At 53.3% G+C, this 22,157-nt stretch overlaps 1 protein-coding gene across 1 annotated transcript in view; it reads left to right on the forward strand.

Annotated features, from left to right (window-relative positions):
- Positions 1-22,157, forward strand: part of KCNQ1 (potassium voltage-gated channel subfamily Q member 1) — a 349,058-nt gene that overhangs the window by 149,256 nt on the left and 177,645 nt on the right. Inside the window, exon 11 of the mRNA XM_079928195.1 lies at positions 14,669-14,789. Coding sequence (XP_079784321.1) covers positions 14,669-14,789 — 121 coding nt within the window. The remainder of the gene's footprint in view (positions 1-14,668; positions 14,790-22,157) is intronic.

Consider the following 22,157-nt stretch of genomic DNA (forward strand, 5'->3'; position numbering starts at 1 on the left):
TTTCTCAGCGTTTCTGGGAAGGGAAGGCTCCTCAGAGGCACCTGCTCCTCTCTTTCTGCTGAGGCCACTCGCTTCCCTAATGTGTTTGGACTGGGCATTTAAGCCTCATGTCCTGACTTTGGAGTCTCGCCGTGATGGGCGGGTGGCTGTGGCGCCGTTGGACTTTGGTTCAGTTCTCCATTCACAGGTACTTCGAAGGCCACGTGCTCTGCTGCCAAAGGCGTGGGTCGCGTGTGGCCTTATTTGCGCTCCTTGTTGGTTTTGTGCTTTGCGGGGGGCGGACAGGTATGGAGACTCGGAGCCAGAGGGAAGGGGTGCGACATGCTGTGGTTCCCTAAACTGCCTGGAAACCTTTTCAAACGACGCCTTTTCCTCAGCGCCTGTGTCTAACCTGTCAGCAGCCCTTGCCAACTTTCTGGGCTTTGCCCGCCCCTTGCCTTCTCTGCGGCCACCTCCCTGGTCAGAGCTGCTTCCACTTCTCTGCCTGGGCCGTTCCCCTCCCCTCCTCACCGATCTGCTTCCGCTCCTGCCTTCTCTCCTCCGTTCTCCACACGGCAGCCCAAGGGAGTTCTTTAGAGGAGACCTTGCTGCTCTCCTACTGAAAGCGCGCCAGCGGCTTCCCGTCGCGCGGTCGTGGGTCAGTTTGCCTGGGTCTCGAGCCCACCCTGGGAATCCGTGTTGCAAGGCGCTCGTTGAGGCAGAGCTCTATGGTGGGCAGCTGGGAAGCTGCAGGGAACACTCCTCAGAGTTGCTCCACCAGCTGCTCAAGGAGCTTAGGGTGTTTATCTCTCACTGCCGAGAGCCGCCTCTCAGGGGGTTCGTTCTGCGTCACTTCTGGCCTGCCCTGTGTGTGGCTCAGCAGGCCCCCGAGGTCAGAGATAGCGCTGGGGAAAGCATCTGGCGGGATTGCGTTGAGAAGCCTTTGGTGCTTGTGGAACGTGAGCGCTGAGGGTACACGGGTGGGGCCCCCGTGCTGCCTGTGTGTCCTCGAGAACAGGGATCATGTGTTCTTTACCTCTGTGTCCCTGATGCCTGCCATACGGCGGGGTCTCCGAGATTCGCTAAGCTGTCTGACCCAGCTGGGGTCTCGGGTCTCCCACAGCCAGTTAACACCAGCCATGTGGCCCTCTGCTGTCTGCAAAAGGCTGCTTCCTCAGTAGGCGCCGTCCTCGTTTCTCCACGTTTTTTCTGATTATTGGAAATTTCCTCATGTTCGACCCACTAGGAGGCCAGCGGCATTGGAACGGGGACTCCGGGGCCACACCAGACAGAGGCCACCATGCCTCTTCCTGAAGTGGTGTTTGCGCAAACTCGGTGGGGGTGGTGTCAGAGCTGAGAGTCCCCCGCAGGGCCCCTTGCCCTCTCCTTGCCTCCCGGTGTGCTCCTGCAGCCAGCAGGGACCGGGTGGGGGAGCCAGGCTGAGCTGATTATTTTTGACATCAGTTGTTAACATAATTTTGATGTTAAGCCTCCCCCCGCCCCCAGCTCTGGGGTGGCTCTGACTGTGTCCAGGCTCCGGCTTGGGGAGCCATGGGGAGCCTCTCGGCCCCGGATCTGGCCTGGCTGGGAGGCGGCCTGGGAAGGGACCTGTGTTTCTCAAGCCCGCGCCCTCGGGGCCTGGGGGTGGGGCCCAAGCAGATGTCTGGATTTGGTAGCCAGGGCCTGGAGCCGGATACTGAGAACGAGGCCTGCAACTCATTTCCCCATTAAACATTCTGAGAACATCTGCACCGGTTTCCAAGGCTTCTCCCTCACTAATTGCTTTGATTATTGTGTGAAGTTAAGAACTGGCACATTTCCGCGGTGTTGTGATGAAGGTGAAAAGATCGCTCTTAATTAGATTAAAAACATTTTTTTCTTCCTCTGTAATTTCGCCTTGAAAATCAAGGCCATTTTTTTTTTGTTTTCTTCATCCAAAGACCTCCAGAAACTTTCCTCCCCACCTCTCCAGAGGTTTCTTGGGAATGTCCTGTGAGCTCAACTCTTGGAGAAGACACTGCTTAACCCAGATTCCATTGTATATTAACGTTTCCCGGGGCTGCTCTAGCTGCCGGGAACCGTCCCCTGGAACTGTGTCTTAGGAAACCTGGACGGTGACTTCCCGGAGCATGGAGACCCCGGAGGGTCGACCGAGTCGTGTGGGTGGCTGCGTGGCTCCCCTTCCATTTCCTGTACTCACTCGGGGTTGACCCTGTCCTGGCTCGGTTGCTGCCTGTCTCCCTCAGCGCCCCCGCTCTTTGGACCCCACCCTTGGTCCCGCAGAACCATTTCCGTTCCCTCTCAGATCTGTGTGTGCCGAGGCCTGCGAGCCCTGTGGTGAGGGGCAGCGCTGGGGGCAAGGGTCCCCGGTGCCCTCACCCCTGGGAGCGCAGGAAGCCCGGCGTCCTCCCCAGGGTGGGTCAGGATTCCCGGGGTCACCTTTGACTCTGCCCACATCACCGTCGTGCTCGTGTCCAACCCACGCTGCGTGCCCTTGAGTGGACGTGAGACCCAGCACGTTCCACAGTTTGCTTTCGGCAACCTTACAGCAGCGCCACAGCAGTAGAGAGCCAGCCTCCAGCTTTAGGGAGCCGCTTTCTGAGAGCTCCCTGGGCCGTTACAGAGGTAGCTTCCTCCCACCAGCTTTTGTCCCGTACCCCCCAAGGCACCGTGCGGGACGTGCGAGTAACTTAGCTCTCGTGTGACTCTGACTCCCCAGACCCATCCCCTGGGGCTCACGCCTCACCCCCGAGTTTGTCACACGCATTCTCGAAGATTCTCTTGGTAACAAATGATGGAACCCCAACTCAATCGAGCTGAAGCACAAAAGGGACATTTTTTGGCTCCCAGGACTGGACCCAGCTGTTTCAGACACAGCTGGACCCCGGGGCTGCGATGATCCCGTTTGCTGCTCTCACTCTCCCCCTTTTGTGCTCTCCGCCCACCCGCCTTGTTCCCTCTCCTCTCCCCCTCCCGCTCCCCATTGCCCCCTGGGACGGCTGTGTCCTCAGGCAGCCACTTTCTGAAGGGGGCAAGATGGCCACCAGCTTAGCAAACCCAGCAGAAAGAGGCCACCTCTTTCCCCATCGTATGTGCCAGCGTCTGGGGCCAGGCTCTCATGGGTCCCAGCAGGGCGATCAGCCACCCTCAGCCCTGCCTTTGTGCCTCTGCAGGCCAAGGCCTGGGCCACAGGCCCTCTCTGGGGATGGCCAGCGAGTACCTGCATCCTGCAGCCTTGGGAGGAGGGAAAGAGCAGCCCCCCAAGGAAGATTCGAGAAGCTGTTCCCAGAGGCCAGGCCTCGCTGCTGGAGAGGCACAAACAACAGGTGTCCGCTCGAGCAAGGTATTTCCCTGAGCGGAACCGGTGCCGGCTGTGCATGTGCGTTTTCACTCCCCTCTTCGCCCCGTTCCTGGCAGCTGTCGTGGGAATGGCTTTTACACTTTCTGTCCGTGTCCCTTACTTCTCGCCTCTGAGTGGAGACACAGGTGGCGACGCGGCGGTGCTGGCTCGCGGTCTGTGAGCCGGGCATGGGCAGCTGCCACGGGCCTGGGGCCGAGGCTCAGCAATGTCACGCAGGGTCTGGCTGCAGCTGTCCGGATGCCCTGGGGAGGGGGTTCTCGTTCACAGTGCAGGATCTGCAGGGCTTTGGCAAATCCGCCAAGAGGGGGTGGATTTGGGGGGTGGGGGCCAGGCGGGTGGGTGGGAAGGGGCTTTGACTTGGGAAGGACAGGGGCAGCTTCTGTTCATCCCTGTGGAGAGAGCTGGCTTGGGGAACACGCCTGTGCCAGGCCCCGGAGGGATACGGGGGAGGTGGAAGGCGAGGTCCCCGTGCCAGGGAACATGCACGGACCTGCGGTCCGGGCACACATAGCCCTGTACCCAGCCGGAGGAGGGGACGGTCTCTAGAGCCTTGGGAAGCTTTGTGAAGCTCTCCCAGGGTTACACCTGGGAGATCAGGCAGGATTTTCATCAGTCACCAGAGGGAGGGCTAGGTGAAGACCCGGACACCAGAGGGGACTCTCCTGGGGGCAGAGGGCAGTGGGGAGGGGCTGGGGCCTTACAGCAAGTTTGACTTGGTGCTGAAGTCCCGGCCTAGTCTGTGTGACCCAGAGCGTGAGTTTTTAGCCTTTTTAACCTGTTTGCTTGTCTAGAGATGGGAATCAAAGCTGCCATCCCACAGAGCTGCTGTGACAACGAAATGAGGTCATGACTGAAGCAGCAGATGGGGAAATGGGAATTCCCTTCATGCATCTCGTGGAAGCCAAGTGTGTCCCAGTGTTGGGGATAAGCTGGACTTGCTGGAATAGGCAGGGGGCAGGGGCTCGACGGAGAGTCGAAAGAAGTGAGACCAGGTGCTCCTGGGAGCAGGTTTTGGGGACGTTCGTGGTCGGAGAGGGCTCTGTTCAGGCACGCGGGCGGTTCCAGGCCAGGTGGAAGGACAGAGGGTGCTCCGACGTACTCTGACGTCCCTCCAGGACGAGACGTGCAGGGCCGTGGGCCGGGGCAAGGCCCAGATGTGGGAGACTTCCACAAAACACCGTTTCCTGACCTGAGAAAGTACCGTCCGAGATAGAACGCAATAGGGAAGGAGATGGAAATCATCCAGTCTCTTCACTTAAAGACAAACGGTTAATATTTCGATCAGTTTCCTTCCAGTCTTTTTTCTGTGCCCATATTTTCAAATCACCCTGTTAACCAGGGCCACTGGCTGGAAGGAAAAACGCTGCGCTGTTTGGTTCCTGTTCTCTGGAGAGAGGGTGAGCCTTGGCAGCCGACGTCTCCAGCTGTGGTAGTCGCCACGCCAGAGGCCGCGTTCGCCATCCCAGACCTCCCATTTTCCTAGAAAACAAAATTGTTTTGTTCTGCCCTGAAAACTTAGGCCCAGATTCTGGCCTTGACAAGGCAAAGGCAGCCAAGGAATTAAAGCATTGACAACTGGGATTGTCTTAGGAAAGTGTGCCTTCGTTGTCGCCAGGACGCAGTGCTCTTTTTCCCAAGGCCTGGCACTCCAGATGGCTCACCTAGCGTAGCTCCGGTGCCCTCCTCGGGGCCTGGTGTCCAGATGAGTTGCCCCGATGAGTCCACCACGGGCTCGGCCCGCTCTGCACTTGCGAGGCCAGGGCCGTGGGTTTTTGCGCATCTTTGTAAAACGCCCATCTCAGTCTCCTTGAAGTTGGGGATGACAAGCCAGGTCTCTTGGGACACAGCACTTAGCACAGAGCTTTGCCTGAAGGGGCAGCGTGCCACTGTGTCTGCCAAGGATTCACATCTACCCCCCCCCCAGCCCCTGCCACACCCCCTGTACCTTCTTGCAGGGAGGGGCCTGACCAGGCTGTGACTGCAGCCGGGTGACGGGGAGGGTCTGCAGCCTTGACTGCTGCCTGCCTGCGGTGGGGGAGGCATATAGCCCCCAGTCTCTGACACAGAAGCTGGGCAGAGCAGTGCCGTTCCTGTTGACTTGGAGAAACCAACCTGTGGAGCCCCTGCCTTTGCCCCTCGCTGCGGGGACCCTCTGTGCTGTTCTCAGGACGAAACCAAACATCACACATTCTTCTCTGGCAGGTGCAGGCCCCACCCGCTCCCAGCAGCCAACTGATGTGCACACTTTAATTTCCTAAAACACCAGGGCTGGGCCTTTGTCAGGGGTCAGGTGGCTCACCCCTGTCATCTCGGATGTTTGGAAAGCAGTCCCACTTTCCAGCCACTGCTCTGCTGTTCCTTCCTTCTGTATACAAGTGATGCAGACGTAGAAATATGTATTTGTGCTCGTTTTTCCTTCCCTTTTTTTTTTTTTGAAAGAACATTCGAGTCCTGGATGAAGGTCTAGCTCTGTCACTTGACGACTGAATAATATAACCCAGGGTACTTGAATCTCAGCCCCGAGTCTCTAAAACGGGGGCTGTAAACGTTCCCGCCAGGTCCCAGACCTGAGAGCCTTTGAATGCACACGCATTCTTCAAGACTTACCCGTCACTTTCCTGTGCTCTCCGAGAATGTCACGGGCAAACAGCCCTTCCCTCGGAGCCCTTCTCCAGGGTGTGACTAAGTAATGTCTGTGCGGTTTCCTGCTGGAAGTCGGCCCTCGCCCCCATGGGCTGCGAGCTCCCTGAGTCTATTTACATCTCTCTGATTGCTAGTCAGGGACAACACCTTTCCACATGTTCGTCAGCCACTTGGAGTCCTCTCCTGCGATGTGCTCGTCTGTCTGTTGCCCCCTTTTGCATTAAGTTGCTAACATCGGTCTTATTGATTTGCAGGAATTCTTTACATTTTGTGGGTACTCTTCTTCTGTGGTTGCCTTTTTACTCTTAGATGTGTTGTGTGATGATCAGGACTCCGTTTTAATGGAGTTAAATTAATCCGTCTTTTCCTTTACGGTTACTGCTTACATTTTAGAAAATCCTTCCGAACCCCGAGGTCATGAATATATTCTTTTAGCTTCAGTCAGAAAGTCTTTATAGTTTTACTTCTCTCCATTAGCCTTCAATTGCCTGGAATGCCAAGAATGAAATGTTGATGTATGGTGTGAGGTAAGGGTCCAAGTCAACCTTCTTCCCACGTGGACAGCCAGCTCTCCCTGAACTTCCTCCTCCCACTATGTGCGGGCCACCTCTGATACACAGCAAGCGTCCAGATGTGTGGGGGCTGTTTCTGGACCGTCAACCCTGTCCCCTTGGGCTGTTTGTCTCTTTCTGCACTAGCGCCACACCACCTTAATGACTGCTACTTTGTAAGAGGTACCGATGTCTGGTAGAGCAAGTTCTCCTACCTTGTTGCTGTTCAAGAATTTTGTTGATTCTTGGCTTTTTGCACTTCCAGAGCAATTTTAGAATCAGCTTGCCAAGGTTCCAACACAGAAACCGTGGGATTTTTATTAAGATTTGGGGAGAATCTTTTCACTATTGAGTTTTCTAGTCAATGGAACAAAAGCTATTTCTCCATTATTTATGTCTTCTTGAATGTTGCTTGTTAAGGTCTTATAATTTCTCCTTAGAGTTCTTGTATGTCCTTAATTATGTACTAAACATTTTTTATACTCCTGTGTACAGGCTTTTTTTTTTTTTCTTTTTACAGAAGAGACAAAAATAGTACAGCTTTTTTTGTACTCTCACCAGCTTCCCCTAATGTTAGCATCTTATAAAACCATGGTACAGTTAGCAACACCAAGAAATGAACACTCGGCAGCACTAGTAGTTAAGCTACAGTTTAGCTAATTTATCTGGACTTTCCCAGTTTAACTACTAATGTCCTTTTTCTGTCCCAGGATCCATCATTGCATTTAGTCAGGTCTGCTTAGTCTCCTCTGATCCATGAAGACAAATCTTGGTCCCTCCTTGTTCCTCATGACCTTGACACTTTTTTTATTTTTTTTTTGCGGTACCCGGGCCTCTCACTGTTGTGGCCTCTCCCGTTGCGGAGCACAGGCTCCGGACGCGCAGGCTCAGCGGCCATGGCTCACGGGCACAGCCGCTCCGCGGCACGTGGGATCTTCCCGGACCGGGGCACGAACCCGTGTCCCCTGCATCGGCAGGCGGACTCCCAAGCACTGCGCCGCCAGGGAAGCCCCGACCTTGACACTTTTGAGGAATACTAGTCAGGTGTCAGTGTCCCTCGGTTTGGGTTTGTCACTATTTTCTCAGGATTAGACTGGTGTTACGGGTTTGGGGGGAAGAATGCCACAGAAGTGAGGTGCTTTTCTCATTGCACCATATCAGGGTACATGACATCAACATGGTTTGTCACTGGTAGTGTTAACCTTGACCCACTTGGTTAAGGTGGTGTCAGCCAGCCTTATTTAGTATTTTCCCCTTTCCAGTCTAGTCATGAGAAAGGGGGTCACCAAGTCCTGCCCACGCCCAAGGAGAGGGGAGTTACGGTCTACCTCCCGCATGAGAGAATATCAAAGCGTTGGTGAACATATGTTAAAACCACCACGGCAATGAATAAATATTTGAGAGGAGATACTTTGAAGTTTCTCCTTAAAGTTTCACCTACTAATTTTAGCATTCGTCCCTGGATCTTGCCTGTAGCAAATATCACTGTGGTGTTCTAATGGTGGTTTTTTCCCTCAGTCTTTCTGCATTTATTATCTGGAATTCTTCTATAAGGAAGATTTATCCCTCTCTTCCAATTATCTGGTGATTTATATTGGTATGGACTCAGGAATATTTATTTTTTTGAGCTATAATCTAATACTATTATTTTGTATAATATTTTTTTTTCTTTTCCTGTTGAAGTCTTTTTCTTATAACATCTTCTTTGGAGCATAATAGCTTCACAGTGGTGTGTTAGGTTCTGCTGTAATAACAAAGTGAATCAGCTAAACATACACATATATCCCCATATCCCCTCCCTCTTGCCTCTCCCTCCCACACTCCCTATCCCACCCCTCCAGGTGGACACAAAGCACCGAGCTGATCTCCCTGTGCTATGTGGCTGCTTCCCACTAGCCACCTGTTTTACGTTTGGTAGCGTATACATGTCCATGCCACTCTCTCACTGCGTCCCAGCTTACCCTTCCCCCTCCCCGTGTCCTCACGTCCATTCTCTATGTCTGCGTCTTTGTTCCTGTCCTGCCCCTAGGTTCTTCAGAACCTTTTTTTTTTTTTTTTAGATTCCATATATATGTGTCAGCATACGGTATTTGTTTTTCTCTTTCTGACTTACTTCACTCTGTATGACAGTCTCTAGGTCCATCCACCTCACTACAAATAGCTCAATTTCGTTTCTTTTTATGGCTGCGTAATGTTCCATTGTATATATGTGCCACATCTTCTTTATCCATTCATCTGTTGATGGACACTTACATTGCTTCCACGCCCTGGCTATTGTAAATAGAGCTGCAGTGAACGTTGTGGTACATGACTCTTTTTGAATTGTGGTTTTCTCAGGGTATATGCCCAGGAGTGGGATTGCGGGGTCATATGGTGGTTCTGTTTTTAGTTTTTTAAGGAACCTCCATACTGTTCTCCATAGTGGCTGTATCAATTTACATTCCCACCAACAGTGCAAGAGGGTTCCCTTTTCTCCACACTCTCTCCAGCACTTACCGTTTGTAGATTTTTTGATGATGGCCATTCTGACTGGGGTGAGGTGATACCTCATTGTAGTTTTCATTTGCATTTCTCTAATGATTAGTGATGTTGAGCATCCTTTCATGTGTTTGTTGGCAATCTGTATATCTTCTTTGGGGAAATGTCTATTTAGGTCTTCTGCCCATTTTGGATTGGGTTGTTTGTTTTTTTGTTATTGAGCTGCATGAGCTGCTTGTATATTTTGGAGATTAATTCTTTGTCAGTTGCTTTGTTTGCAAATATTTTCTCCCATTCTGAGGGTTGTCTTTTCGTCTTGTTTGTGGTTTCCTTTGCTGTGCAAAAGCTTTTAAGTTTCATTAGGTCCCACTTATTTTTGTTTTTATTTCCATTTCTCCAGGAGGTGGGTCAAAAAGGATCTTCCTGTGATTTATGTCATAGAGTGTTCTTCCTATGTTTTCCTCTAAGAATTTTATAGTGTCTGGCCTTACATCTAGGTCTTTAATCCATTTTCAGTTTACTTTTGTGTATGGTTTTAGGGAGTGTTCTAATTTCATTCTTTTACATGTAGCTGTCCAGTTTTCCCAGCACCACTTACTGAAGAGGCTGTCTTTTCTCCATTGTACATTCTTGCCTCCTTTATCAAAAACAAGGTGACCGTAGGTGCATGGGTTTATCTCTGGGCTTTCTATCCTGTTCCATTGATCTGTATTTCTGTTTTTGTGCCAGTACCATACTGTCTTGATTACTGTAGCTTTGTAGTATAGTCTGAAGTCAGGGCGCCTGATTCCTCCAGCTCTGTTTTCCTTTCTCAAGATTGCTTTGGCTATTTGGGGTATTTTGTGTTTCCATACAAATTGTGAAATTTTTTGTTCTAGTTCTGTGGAAAATGCCATTGGTAGTTTGATAGGGATTGCATTGAATCTGTAGATTGCTTTGGGTAGTATAGTCATTTTCACAATGTTGAGTCTTCCAATCCAAGAACATGGTATAGCTCTCCATCTGTTTGTATCATCTTTAATTTCTTTCATCAGTGTCTTACAGTTTTCTGCATAGAGGTCTTTTGTCTCCTTGGTAGGTTTATTCCTAGGTATTTTATTCTTTTTGTTGCAGTGGCAAATGGGAGTGTTTCCTTAATTTCTCTTTCAGATTTTCCGTCATTAGTGTATAGGAATGCAAGAGATTTCTGTGCATTAATTTTGTATCCTGCTACTTGACCAGCTTCATTGACTAGGTCTAGTAGTTTTCTGGTGGCATCTTTAGGATTCTCTATGTATAGTATCATGTCATCTGCAAACAGTGACAATTTTACTTCTTTTCCGACTTGGATTCCTTTTATTTCTGTTTCTTCTCTGATTACTGTGGCTAAAACTTCCAAAACTATGTTGAATAATAGTGGTGAGAGTGGGCAACCTTGTCTTGTTCCTGATCTTAGAGGAAATGGTTTCAGTTTTTCACCACCGAGAATGATGTTGGCTGTGGGATTGTCATATATGGCCTTTTTTATGTTGAGGAAAGTTCCCTCTGTGCCTACTTTCTGGAGGGTTTTTTGCCATAAATGGGTGTTGAATTTTGTCGAAAGCTTTTTCATCTGTTGAGACGATCCTATGGTTTTTCTCCTTCAATTTGTTAATATGGTGTATCACATTGATTGATTTGCATATATTGAAGAATCCTTGCATTCCTGGGATAAACCCTACTTGATCATGGTGTATGGTCCTTTTAATGTGCTGTTGGATTCTGTTTGCTAGTATTTTGTTGAGGATTTTTGCATCTATGTTCACCAGTGATATTGGCCTGTAGTTTTTTCTGTGCCATCTTTGTCTGGTTTTGGTATCAGGGTGATGGTGGCCTCATAGAATGAGAATGAGTAGAATGAGTTTGGGAGTGTTCCTCCCTCTGCTATATTTTGGAAGAGTTTGAGAAGGATGGGTGTCAGCTCTTCTCTAAATGTTTGATAGGATTCTGTATAATATTTTTAATGTTATTTATTTTGTTGCTCAAATTGTTCTAGCTTTGGTCACTGGATTGAGAGTTCTTTTGGGTTAGTTCCTGTGTCCATTTGATATGCCCTCATCCTTCTCATTTATTTATTTTTGAGCATTTCTTTCCTTTCTAACACTAGACAATACTTCAGGCTTATCTTATATTTCCCCTGCCCTAGCCCTAGAATCACCATTCTATCAGAGAGCCCTGGTTCCTTTTACTGGAGAATGGGATTTCGAAACCAGGATCTGGGCACTAGGTGCTCATTGCTCCACAGTTAGTCACTGCTTCTAGGGCCTCTCAGCGGACAGAGCTAGGAAACGTATGTATGTGAATGACCCAAGTGTGCACGTACATCCGTATTTATTTGTGTCTATTTTAAACTAAATGTAAGTTCATACTGATATTTCTGACCACAGGGTTCGTTCACCACCCCCTAACTCTGTTTGTTACTTTTTTTCTGACATTGAGAATCCTGGCTCCCAGTATCTATAATTATTTACTTATTTAACTCAAGTGTACCTGTAGTACCCCTATGAGAAACAAACTTACCAACTAGAATACTGTGTTTATGACAGTTTGGGGTTTTTTTGCTTTAAACATATCCAATCAGAAGATCGTTTCCCAAGACTTCACGGGCCAGCTCCTTCTTCCCCTCTCCTTTTAGTGCTGTGTTACGTATTCGTAATACAGAATTCACTCGTGACAGTATGCTTTCCATCCTGGATCCTCCAACAGGCTTACTTGGCGGGGAGCGGGGGGTTGCGTATAGTAAAATTTACTCTTGGAGACGTACAGTTCTATGGGTTTTGACGAATGCCTGGAGTCATGTACCTACCACCACCACATCATACAGAGAAGTTCCATAGCCCGAAAAATTCCATTGTGCAACTCTTTTGAAGTCAAGTGCTCCCCCTCCTCTAAACGCTAGCAGCCATTGATCTGTTTTATGTCCCTGTAGTTTTGCCTTTTCCAGAATGTCCTATAAATGGAATCATGTAATATATAGCCTTTTGCATCTGGCTTCCTTCACTGCTTAGCACGATGCATTTGCGACTCAGCTGTATCGTGGCACGCGTGAACCGTTAGTTCCCGTCTTTGAGGGCTGGATGGAATTCCGTTGTATGGACGTACCACAGTTTATCCGTTCACCTGCTGAAGCGCATCTTAGTTGTTTCCTGGTTGGGGCGGCTGTAAGCAAGACTGCGATACACACTTATGTACAGGTTTCTCTGCATGTACATCTTCAGTTCACTTGGGTAAATAACCGGGACAGGGACCAACGCGCCACAAAATAAACGTATGTTGAGCTTTATGAGGAACCACCAAACCCTCTTCCAACATGGCTGCACCGTTTTGCATTCTCACCAGCAACATGTAAACGTTCTAGTTGATCTGCATCTTCATGAGCACGTGGCATTGTCAGGCTTCGCTTCCTTTTTTTTCTTTCCTTAATGTAAGGTGAAAAGTAAGGCTCTAACCTTATTCTTTACCAACTATCCGAAACGGATGCCATTTAGAAGTTTTTGTCATTCTCACGTGGGTAGAGTGGTAGCTCACTGTGGATTTAATTGGCATTTCCCTAACAACTACTGGTATTGGTTGAACTGAGCATCTTTTCATGAGCTTATTAGTAATCCATTTTTAAAACGGGGCTGTTAGCTTTCTTGTCAAGTTGCCACAGTCCCTTACATATTCTGGATCAAAGTCCTTGACCAGACACGTGACATGTAAACATTTTCTCCAAGTCTGTGACTTGTCTTTTCATTCCCTTCGCAGTGTCCTTTACGGAGCAAATGCTTTTAATTTTGATAAAGTCCAGTTTTTCCATTTTCTTCTGCTCACAGACTGAGCTTTTGGTATCACATCCAGAGACTTTCTCCTGTGTCTTCTTGAAGAGAATTTATAGTTTGTGTTTCATTTTAGTGTTTTCAGTAAGACTGCATACAATACCTTTACATTTTCATTTTCTGATTGTTGATGATCTCCTACAATGTGAGGTGTGAGTGCTAAATGTATTAAAATTTACACACACTCACACGTTTATATTTAGGAGATGGTTGTACTACTTTGGGGTGGGGAATCCTTTCTCTTTCAAAAAGCAAAAGATAGGTATCGCTTCAAAATCATAAAAAACGTTCTGTGACAAAACCACCATAATTAAGGTAAAAGCACCAGAGACAGACTGGGGAAGATACTCGTGCCTCATATGCAAAGGGTTAATTATCTCTAGCCTAGAAAAAAGTTCCTACAAATTGACGAACGGAAGTGAGCAAAGGATAAGAACGGATAATCCCACAAGAGGAAAACCAAATAGCCTCTGAGCCACAACGGGCATCCAGCATAGAAGGAAAGGCACCACGCCCGTCTTCATCTACACGTGACGGGCCCAGCAAAGGCTGCAAAGGCCGGTGCGGACATGGATGTGGAGAAGGTGGCATGTGCGCACACACTGCTGCTGGAGCCTAACTGATGCGACTTCTTGGGAAAACAATCCAGCCACACCTATTAAACGTACCAAGGAAGCACCCTCTCACCTGCCTCAATATGTCAGGTTTTCGTAAAGATGGACGGGTGCATCATCGTCTTAAAGTAGTGGCTTAAAGCTAATGGAACCAAATGTCCGTCACACATGGACTGGTTGAGTTAATTGTGGTAGATCTAAGCTACGGACTGTTACGCAATTACTAAAACAAGACTTAGATCCATGTCTAAATACCTGTAGAAAAATGAGATGGGCACATTGCAGTGACAGGAACAGAGCCGTCACGTGTGTATAAATGCAAGTCCCTCCAGGTGTCAGCTGCTCTCGTGAGCAGAGGAGTGAGCTGGGAATCTAGTTGGTGGTTAACGCTGATGACCTCGGGGAAGGAAGGCCTTCGTGAGTCTTTGCGCTGTGTCCCTTTTTACAAGTGATTCGTTATTTTACAACAAAAACTTTAAATGGAAAAATAAAAAAGGTCCAGATTGAAAACCAGGGGACTGCTAATTATTCTTAGTCAGCCCGGAACACTAGCACCTGCTCACTGTGGGTGCGCCCAGGAGTCTGAATGCCAACACCAGCCGTCGGGGCGGTTCCTGTGCCTCCCTCAGGGTGCGGGTGGCGGACGCAAGGGGCCAGGAGCTCTGCGGCTGCCCCTTCCTCCCCGGCTTGCGACGCTCTGTGAGCAGGAGCCCTACCACCCTGGGTCTTCACGGATGCGTCGAAAGCCATGCAGCCACGTGACAGTGACAGCGTGGCGATGAGCGTCAGTGTCTTAGCAGACCTGTGCCTGGCAGCTGTGTTCTATTCTTGACCTGAACGTCTGGTGTGAACCTGGGGAGAGGCCCAGACACCTGAGCTCAGCCCAGGCACAGTCCTCACTCTGAGGAGGTGTCATCGGCTCTCAACTGCTCCTTGACCACTGTGGCCTCAGGCACGTGGGGGCCATCGGGACCCCTCCCCCCGCCAGTCCTCTGTGCCGAGGCTTCATATACCATCTGCACTCCTCACCCAGCCCTGCGAGTAGATATCTTACCCGTCTGTGGGAAGGCTCCAGGGGCACAGGTCCGCCCCACAGCCAGGGTAGCAGCTTGGGGTGAGCATCTCAGCTCTGAGCAACCCTGGGCCCCCTCTGCCATCAAGCCTTCCATGGAAGCCTAACGTGCTGTCCCGCATCTTCCCCCACAGTGAAAAAGAGCCCCACGCTGCTGGAAGTGAGCACGGCCCATTTCACGAGAACCAACAGCTTTGCCGAGGACCTGGACCTGGAAGGGGAGACTCTGCTGGCGCCCATCACCCATGTGTCGCAGTGAGTGTCCGCTCACCCAGGGGTGATGAGCTAGGAGGGCGTGGGGCTCAGTGCTGGACCAGGGCTCAGGTCTCCTCACTCAGTGCCCACCGCTCGCTGCCTGCCCTCAGCAACCTGGGGCCACCGACCACCAGGGGCTGGCCTCAGTGCCCGGGCACCAGGCGGGGAGGAGAGCAAGGGCATTTCCCACTGAGCCTGGGAACATGATCCTCTTGTTTTGACTTATGGAAAACCAGACTGATCATTTTCCACTTGTTTTCGTGCTTTGAGCGTCTGAGAAGATTGTTTTTCTCTCCCCTAGCCCCCTCCCCTGCCCCCCAAAAAAGAGACGACTTTGTTTTTCGCATTTCCCCGGTGGAACCCTGGCCAAAGCCACGGGGCAGATGCCGACTGCTGTCTGCCAGTTGCCGCTGCTGTCCTCAGGGGCTCCTTCAGGTGGAGGAAATGGCTGATTTTCCACGCCTCCCAGTTGGCCTGCCCCCGAGGCACAGCTGGCCTGGGACGCACGCCCGTCCTCCCCCACCATCGCGGTATCGCCAGGCCAATCCCTGGGGCCCGGCCATGGTGTGGTTCCCCTCCGTCGTGACTCAGTGCTCCCGGCTAGGGCGCCCAGTGGTGACAGCCTGTGGCGGGGTCAGTGGGACACGCGGGCCCGTTCTGGCCACTGCCCCACTGGGGATTCCCCAGAGAAGTCCTTCTGTGCTGGGGTGTGTGAGCGGCCCTCTCGGCCCTTCTGAGAGTCACTTGCTGGCCTTCTTTCCTTCTCTCTGCGGAGCCACTAAGGCGTGTTTCGGCCCTCCGGACTCTGTAAGGGTCTCGAGGTTGTCCTGAACCGTGTGCATCTCTCTGGGAGTGAGGCCCCAGGCTGGCTGCCTTTGCTGCCGGCCAGGTGTGGCCTTTGCCTTGCAGATGACTGAGGAATCGGGACCCTAACTGCAGGGCCTCCTGGCTGCTCTGTAACCAGAGGACTGACAGAGTCGGGGAGCCAGAGTGAGAGGAGAGTTGGACTGTCTCAAGGTGGTACCGTGATCAGACAGGATGGCCTACCATCCTTCCAGGCCCCCAGGCCCCCAGGGAGGTGGACAGCACCCCATCGATAGCAGGGTGTGCACAGAAAGCATTCTCAGGCTCGCTGGGAGCCATCCAGGTCACTGGGAAGCAGGGTTATTCATCCTCGTGGACTCGGCACCGGAGCCAGCTTCCAGGCCACCCCTGGGAATGTGGCTCTGACCTCTGGGCCCATCCCGGAGATGACCTGATAGGCTCACTTGATAAATGGGCAAGGGCGGAGGCGTGAGCAGCGGCGGGTGCCAGGTGGGAGGGGCAGGTGCAGGTCAGCGTCCCAAGGCAGAATGCCAGCTTCCCACTCTGGCTGAGGCCTGTACCGAATCTGGGGCGCAAAGGACGCCAAAGCGGTAATAGTTGCAGTTTTGTGGCTGGTGTCTGCAGCCCAGGCGGCAGTGCCTGCTCAGAGCGAGGACGGCCAGGCGCCTGCTGGGAACCACGGCCCTCACGCGGGTGGACAGCACCCAGGCCTCACTGTACCGCTCAGCCTGCCCCTTCCTGTCCTCCTGGCCGGTCTCTTCCTGTCAGAGCTCGCTCTCCTTTGTTCTCTCAGCCGTGGCCCGGCCCCCAGAATGCACATGCAAGGAGTTGCCCCCCGGGTGGACAGGGCCATCACCCACCATCCATCCAGCGGGGCAGTCAGTCTTCACCAGCTCCCCGGGCCCTGCAAGGCCCCTGCAGAGAGGCCCAGGGTGAGGGTGGTGAGGCTGGGGACCGAGGTGGCCCAAAGCCAAGCTCACAGCTGCCTTTCACGGTCCCCCCTTCTGAAGCGAGGTCCATGTGTGTTGGCATCTGCGTGCACCACGTTTCCCAAGGCTGGAGGCCGCCCACCTGCCCAGGGAGCCCCAGGAGGGAACTCGAGCCAGTGTAGCTGCATCGTCAGAGGAGCCTGGCCGTTTCTTGTCTTCGCTCCTCCAAGACGGAGGCCCCAAGCTCTCTCTGCTTGCTGTGGGCCTGGGGCATCACCAACCAGAGAGCCTGTGGTGGGCCTTCTCGGTCCAGCAGTCGCATGGCGTGGCCCGCTGGTTGTAGCAGGAGTGGTCCCCTCCAGCGCCGGTTGGGCCTAGGCAGTCCTCACCCGGTAGAGTCCTCGCCCCAGAACCTGTGAACCAGTACAGACCCTGGAGATGAGGCAGCTGGGAAGGTGGGAAGGAGCCTAGGCGTGGTGCTAGGAGGAGGGGTCTGCAGTGAAGGCTGGGAGTGGAAAGACCGAGGCTGCAGTCGAAAGGACACCTCCAGGCACTGTGGTCTGGTCAAGACAGAGTCAAGGTTGAGACGGCAAGGGATCTGCGTGCCCACGTCCTCAGTAGTCAGAGTACTGCTCGGGGGAGCCCAGGTGGGGAAAGGGGGGATGCAGGCACAGTGAAGGAGACGGTGGGGGCCTCAGACCTAGGCGCCCCCAGGGCTGCAGGCTGGGTAGAGGCCCCACCCCACCATGGCTGGGGAAGGAGGTGGCACCGCCGGGCACCATGCTTACTTAGGGCTGTGACTGCCGGCAGGGCAGGGCGGGGAGGGGGATGGCCGGGCCTCGGTGCCCATGCTGGGACCACATTCCTTTGCCTCCCGCACGGCCCGCCTGGTGATTGATGCCCCTCATTAAACTCGGCTCCAGCCGCTCGGGGACCCGTCTCGGCTCCTGCGGGCAGCTCAGCCCCACGGACTCCATGCGGGGAAGAGAGGGGCGCACGCCCTGGTGTGTGCAAGGGATGGGGGGTGTGCGCGGGGGTCTCACAGCGGGCAGAGTGGGTGGGAGGCAGTTACTGAAAAACAGATCCATTTTTCTTCAGCATTTTACTGATGTTAAATGTATTACCATGTTGGGCCAGTTCCAGGATTCAAATTAAAAGCATAAATAAAGACACATTTTGTTTCCATCTCAAGCTCTCCCCGCCCGCTGGGCCCCAGGGAGGTGAGGTCACTGCAGCCTTGATTACGGGAAGGTCCCTGGGGCTGGGCGAAGCTCCTCTTTCCGGGGCCTGTTGGCCATCGGTGGAGCGAGGGGTCAGGGGACTGGGGGTCAGCAAGCCAGCCTGGTGTAACCGAGGGGGTTGCCGGCGAGCAGGGCCCAGGGTGCAGTGGGCGGGGGAGACACAGTAGCTTCGGGCACTCCAGCCCCACAGGCAAGCCCCTGGGCAGCTCCAGGGCCCTCACACGAATCTGGGTGGCCGGGCCGGAGTCGCACCCACACCTTTCAGGAAGATAGTCTTCCAGGGCCAGCAGGGCCAGCAGGCGGCTGTCTGCATGTGTGCCCCCCCGACCCCCCACCCAGTCTTGCCACAGGGCTTCCAAGGAGCAAGTGTGAGGCAGGAGACAAGGCATCTGGGGGAGTGGGGCGTAGCGGAGCCCTGCTCCCCGGGAGCTGGGGTGAGTTCCTAGGCTCCTGCCCCCCGAGGGGAGGGCCACCCCTGTGTGCATCCCTGTGCCTCGCACACGGTGTCCCATCGGGGACAGCCTTGGCACTCCTCTGCAGCCATGAGATTCCTGCTCACCTTTCCAAGGCCCTCTCAAGTCATCCCCTCTCAAGGAGGCGCAGGACGTCCACAGGCCAGGCAGCCGCGTCCTCCTTCAGCCCTGAGGCCCTCTGTACCAGCTCCCTGTGCCCTAGTACGGGCCCTGGGACTCCTTTTTGGGTACCTGTCTCCCAGGATCCTCGGCTCCTGGGGAGCGGGCGATGTGCGGCTCCCCTGGGCCTCTCCCTATCTGGCACCCCTCAAGCCCCAGGCTGGAGGGAGCTCCAGGACTATGGCTCCCACCCCAAGGCAGACAGGGGCCCCCAGCCAGCATCTCCCGAGGAGGAGATGAAGCAAGGGCTGTGGGCGCCTCAGCATGGGTGCTGGCGTGCAGGGCCAGGGGCGGCTGGGTCAGAACTGGCCTCAGCATCGGGACCTGTGGCTCTGAGCTCCAGGGCTGTGTGTGGGCCGTGGCCTGGGAACCCTTTCTCTCAGCAGCCTTGGGAGACGGCGGCCATCCCTATGGAGTCCTCCCCACGGCTGCAGTCAGCCAGGAGTGGCCTGGCACCCACATCTGCCCCACCGGTTGCACGTGGACACCCAAGACAGGTAGTTCAAGTGGCCAGACCCTCTGTGAGCACAGCAGCCTGTGGTTTCCCTGAAGGGTCCCTCCAGGAGAGTTGGTCCCTGGTCCCTCCATCTCTCATCACGGCATCTCGGGTGGGCGAGATTCAGCTCTTTTTAACTAGCCACCGCTCTGCCCCGCTCTGCAGGGGGAAGAGTTCGGTTAGCACCCTGTACACCAAGATAGGCACAGGGCAGGCCAGGGGCCTTCTAGGAAAGGCAAGCAGAGGGAAGGCAAGGCCAAGGCTGGGGCGCTACAGGTCACCCACCAGGTGACCACGAGCGAGCAGGCTCACACACACTCACACACACCCAGCGAGCATATACTTGCAGGCCTCCTGCGACATGACAGCCTGGAGGTCCTTGAGCAAAACCAGCCCTGTGTGCGTTAATTAGAATTTCCATGTCTTCAACTTTCTCCTGGACCCTGCGGAATCTCACGCCAAAATGTTCAAGTTTCTCTTCTCCAGCAAGGCCGCTGTGGCCTGGCTTTCATCCACATCACTACTAATGTCTCCTGAAATCTGCATTTGTCAGCGAGGCCAGGGCCAGCCCCATGCCTTCTGGAAACGGGGGCAAATGTCACAAGGCTTGGTCCTGCACTCAGCTCCGTGGATCAGGGGTACTAGCTCTATTGATGGGACTAGGTTTGCTTGGGACGTTTCAGAGACACCCAGGGCCCACTGCGGCCCACACCCATGGACCCTGGAGGCGCCAGGCACTGCACCTCTGCGAACACCCAAGCCCCTCGCTCTGTTTCTCACCCTGCAAACTTTGGTGGGAAAGGACGGAGAGGCCTTTCTGGGGCCAGTGTCCAGGGGGATAAAGGAGGGGGCTTGCCGGGAACAGATGAGGCTAGTTTGTCTCTCCAGACCACTGTCCTGTCTTCCTCGGCGCTCCAGACCACCTCTGTCTGCACAAGGTGCCAAGGAAGCCCCGTGGGAGCCCGCCCGGGAGGGCTGTGCGAAGCTACGTGAGTCACAGGCTCCCCGTCAGAGCCTCGCAGCTCCGGCCAGGCGCAAACCCGTCTCTGAAATGCACGGGGGGATTAAATGTTCTCCTAATTAAATTAAAAGCGAGGCGGAGTGGCTCAGTGGGAAAGAGACGGGACTGGGAATCGGATGCCCCCAGTCTGGCTCCCAGCCTGCACCAGCCCAGCTGCGGGCTGCCCCCGGAGGCCCCCTAACCTCTGGGCGCCTCGCTTCCTCCATCTGAGCATGAGAGGAGGACGCAGCCAGTCTCCCGGGGCTGCTGCTCTGGGGAGTGGGCCCGCCGTCTGGGTGGGAGGCCCAGAGGAAAGCGGGGAGGCTCCTTACTTCCTCAGAAGCCATCCGTAACCCCCGGCCCAGGCGCTCTCAGGCCCCGCTCAGCAGTCTCCGTGGTGCAGGTCCTCAGCAAGGCTAGCGTGGACCGGGCTAGGGTTAGGGTTAGGGTAGCGCCGGAGGAGAGACCGTCCACGCCCTAGAAGTGGCTGGGGAAAACGACTGCACAGACCGCACGGGTGTTGACGTGGAGACATTTCTCGCCGTCGGGGAGTACCGCACAGCCCCCTCTTGGGCTCTGCTTGAACCTAGAAGGGGAGACTGAGTCCCAAGGCAGCCTGATCAGGAAGCCTGAGGCGTGTGTCCCCTGAGCCGAGGGTGGAGGGTGCCTGTGGGCAGACCCAGCCCCTCTGCAGGCCTGGGTTGGCCCTCTCTCAAGTCAAGTTTAGAAAGGGTTGTCCTTGCATACAGGACACTGTTTTCGACTTGAAGGATGGAGTACACGCAGATGAGTACACAGATCTCAAGTGTACTGCTTTACGCATTTTCAGCCCCTGGCACGCACGTAACCAGCCCCCAGCTGAGGCAGCAGAACCTCCCGGGAAGCCCCTAGGCTCCCGCTTCCTGTCACTGATGCCCACGGGTAACCAGTGTCCTGGCTTCTAGCAACAGGACTCGGCTTTGTCCGTTCTTGAACTTTCTATCGAGAGACTCACACAGTGCACGCGCCCGTTTGTCCGAGTCCCTGGGAGCCCCGCCGTCTGGCTGAAGAGAGCAGTGCCGCCCTCCTTCCTTGCCGGCTGGCGCCCCGCTGTGTGAATGGCCTACACTTCGGTTATCCATTCTCCTTGGACGGCCACTTGGACAATTTCCAAGGCAGGGCTGTTATCATTATTGCTAACAATATTCTGTCTAGTCTGATGAACACATGGGCTGCTTTCTGGCGAGTATATGCCTAGGTGCGGAGCTGCCAGGTCACTGGACGAGCTTGTTGACTTAGTAAACATTGACTAACGGTTTCCCAAAGCAGGCATATACCATTTCCACTCCCACCAGTGGCACTGGGGCATTCTGGCTGCTCTATATCCTAACACTGGGCATTCTCCGTCACTTCCCTTCTAGCCATACTGGTGTCTGGGGGCATCAAATTGTGACTTTAATGTGCAGTAAGCCAACGGCTCATACAGTTGAGCCCCTTTCTACATGAGTATTGTTTAGTTGGATATCGTCCTTTGTAAAATGCCCACGTCGGCTGCCCACTTTCTACTGGGTTATCTTTTCTTTTGATTGTAGGAGTTCTGTCTTTACCCTGGACGTGAGTCATTGGTCAGATTATTTGGAATATATATATATACACAACACCTCTCCCTCTGCAGGTCGCCCTTTTCCTCTCTTAAGGTGTCTTTTGATGAACAGAAGGTCTTAATTTTAAGGTGATCCAGTCAATCAAACATTTCCTTTCTGGAGAGTGCTATCTGTGTCCTATTTAAGAAACTCTGACTACTCCAAGGTCATAAAGATATTCTGGTTTTTTCTAAAGCTTTAACAGTTCACCTTTCACACGGAGATCTACAGTCCGCCTGGAATCAATTTTTGCCTGCAGTACGAGGCTGAGGTCAGGGTACAGTTTTCCCCCATTTGGATATCCAGCTTGACTCAGCCCCCTTTACTGAAAAGACCGTCCTTTCTCCACTGCCCTACCGTATCAGCATCGTTATAAACCAGCTCACTGTCTACACATGGCTCTATTCGCTTCCATGAGTCAGACCTCAGTTTTTCTTTTTTGCCAGGGCCATGTTTCATCATCACTATAGTTTGATACCAGCCCTGGACAGCTGATCAAGCAGGCTCCAGCCAGTTCTCCTGCCTTGCTTGGCTGTCTTGGTGTGGCACCTGTCTCTCCATCCGTGTGCCAGTTTCCACAGAAAACTTCTAATAGGTACGGCGGCTCTCTAGATGATGATGGG

Source organism: Stenella coeruleoalba, assembly GCF_951394435.1.
Source record: "Stenella coeruleoalba genome assembly, chromosome: 8".
Lineage (NCBI taxonomy): Eukaryota > Metazoa > Chordata > Mammalia > Artiodactyla > Delphinidae > Stenella > Stenella coeruleoalba.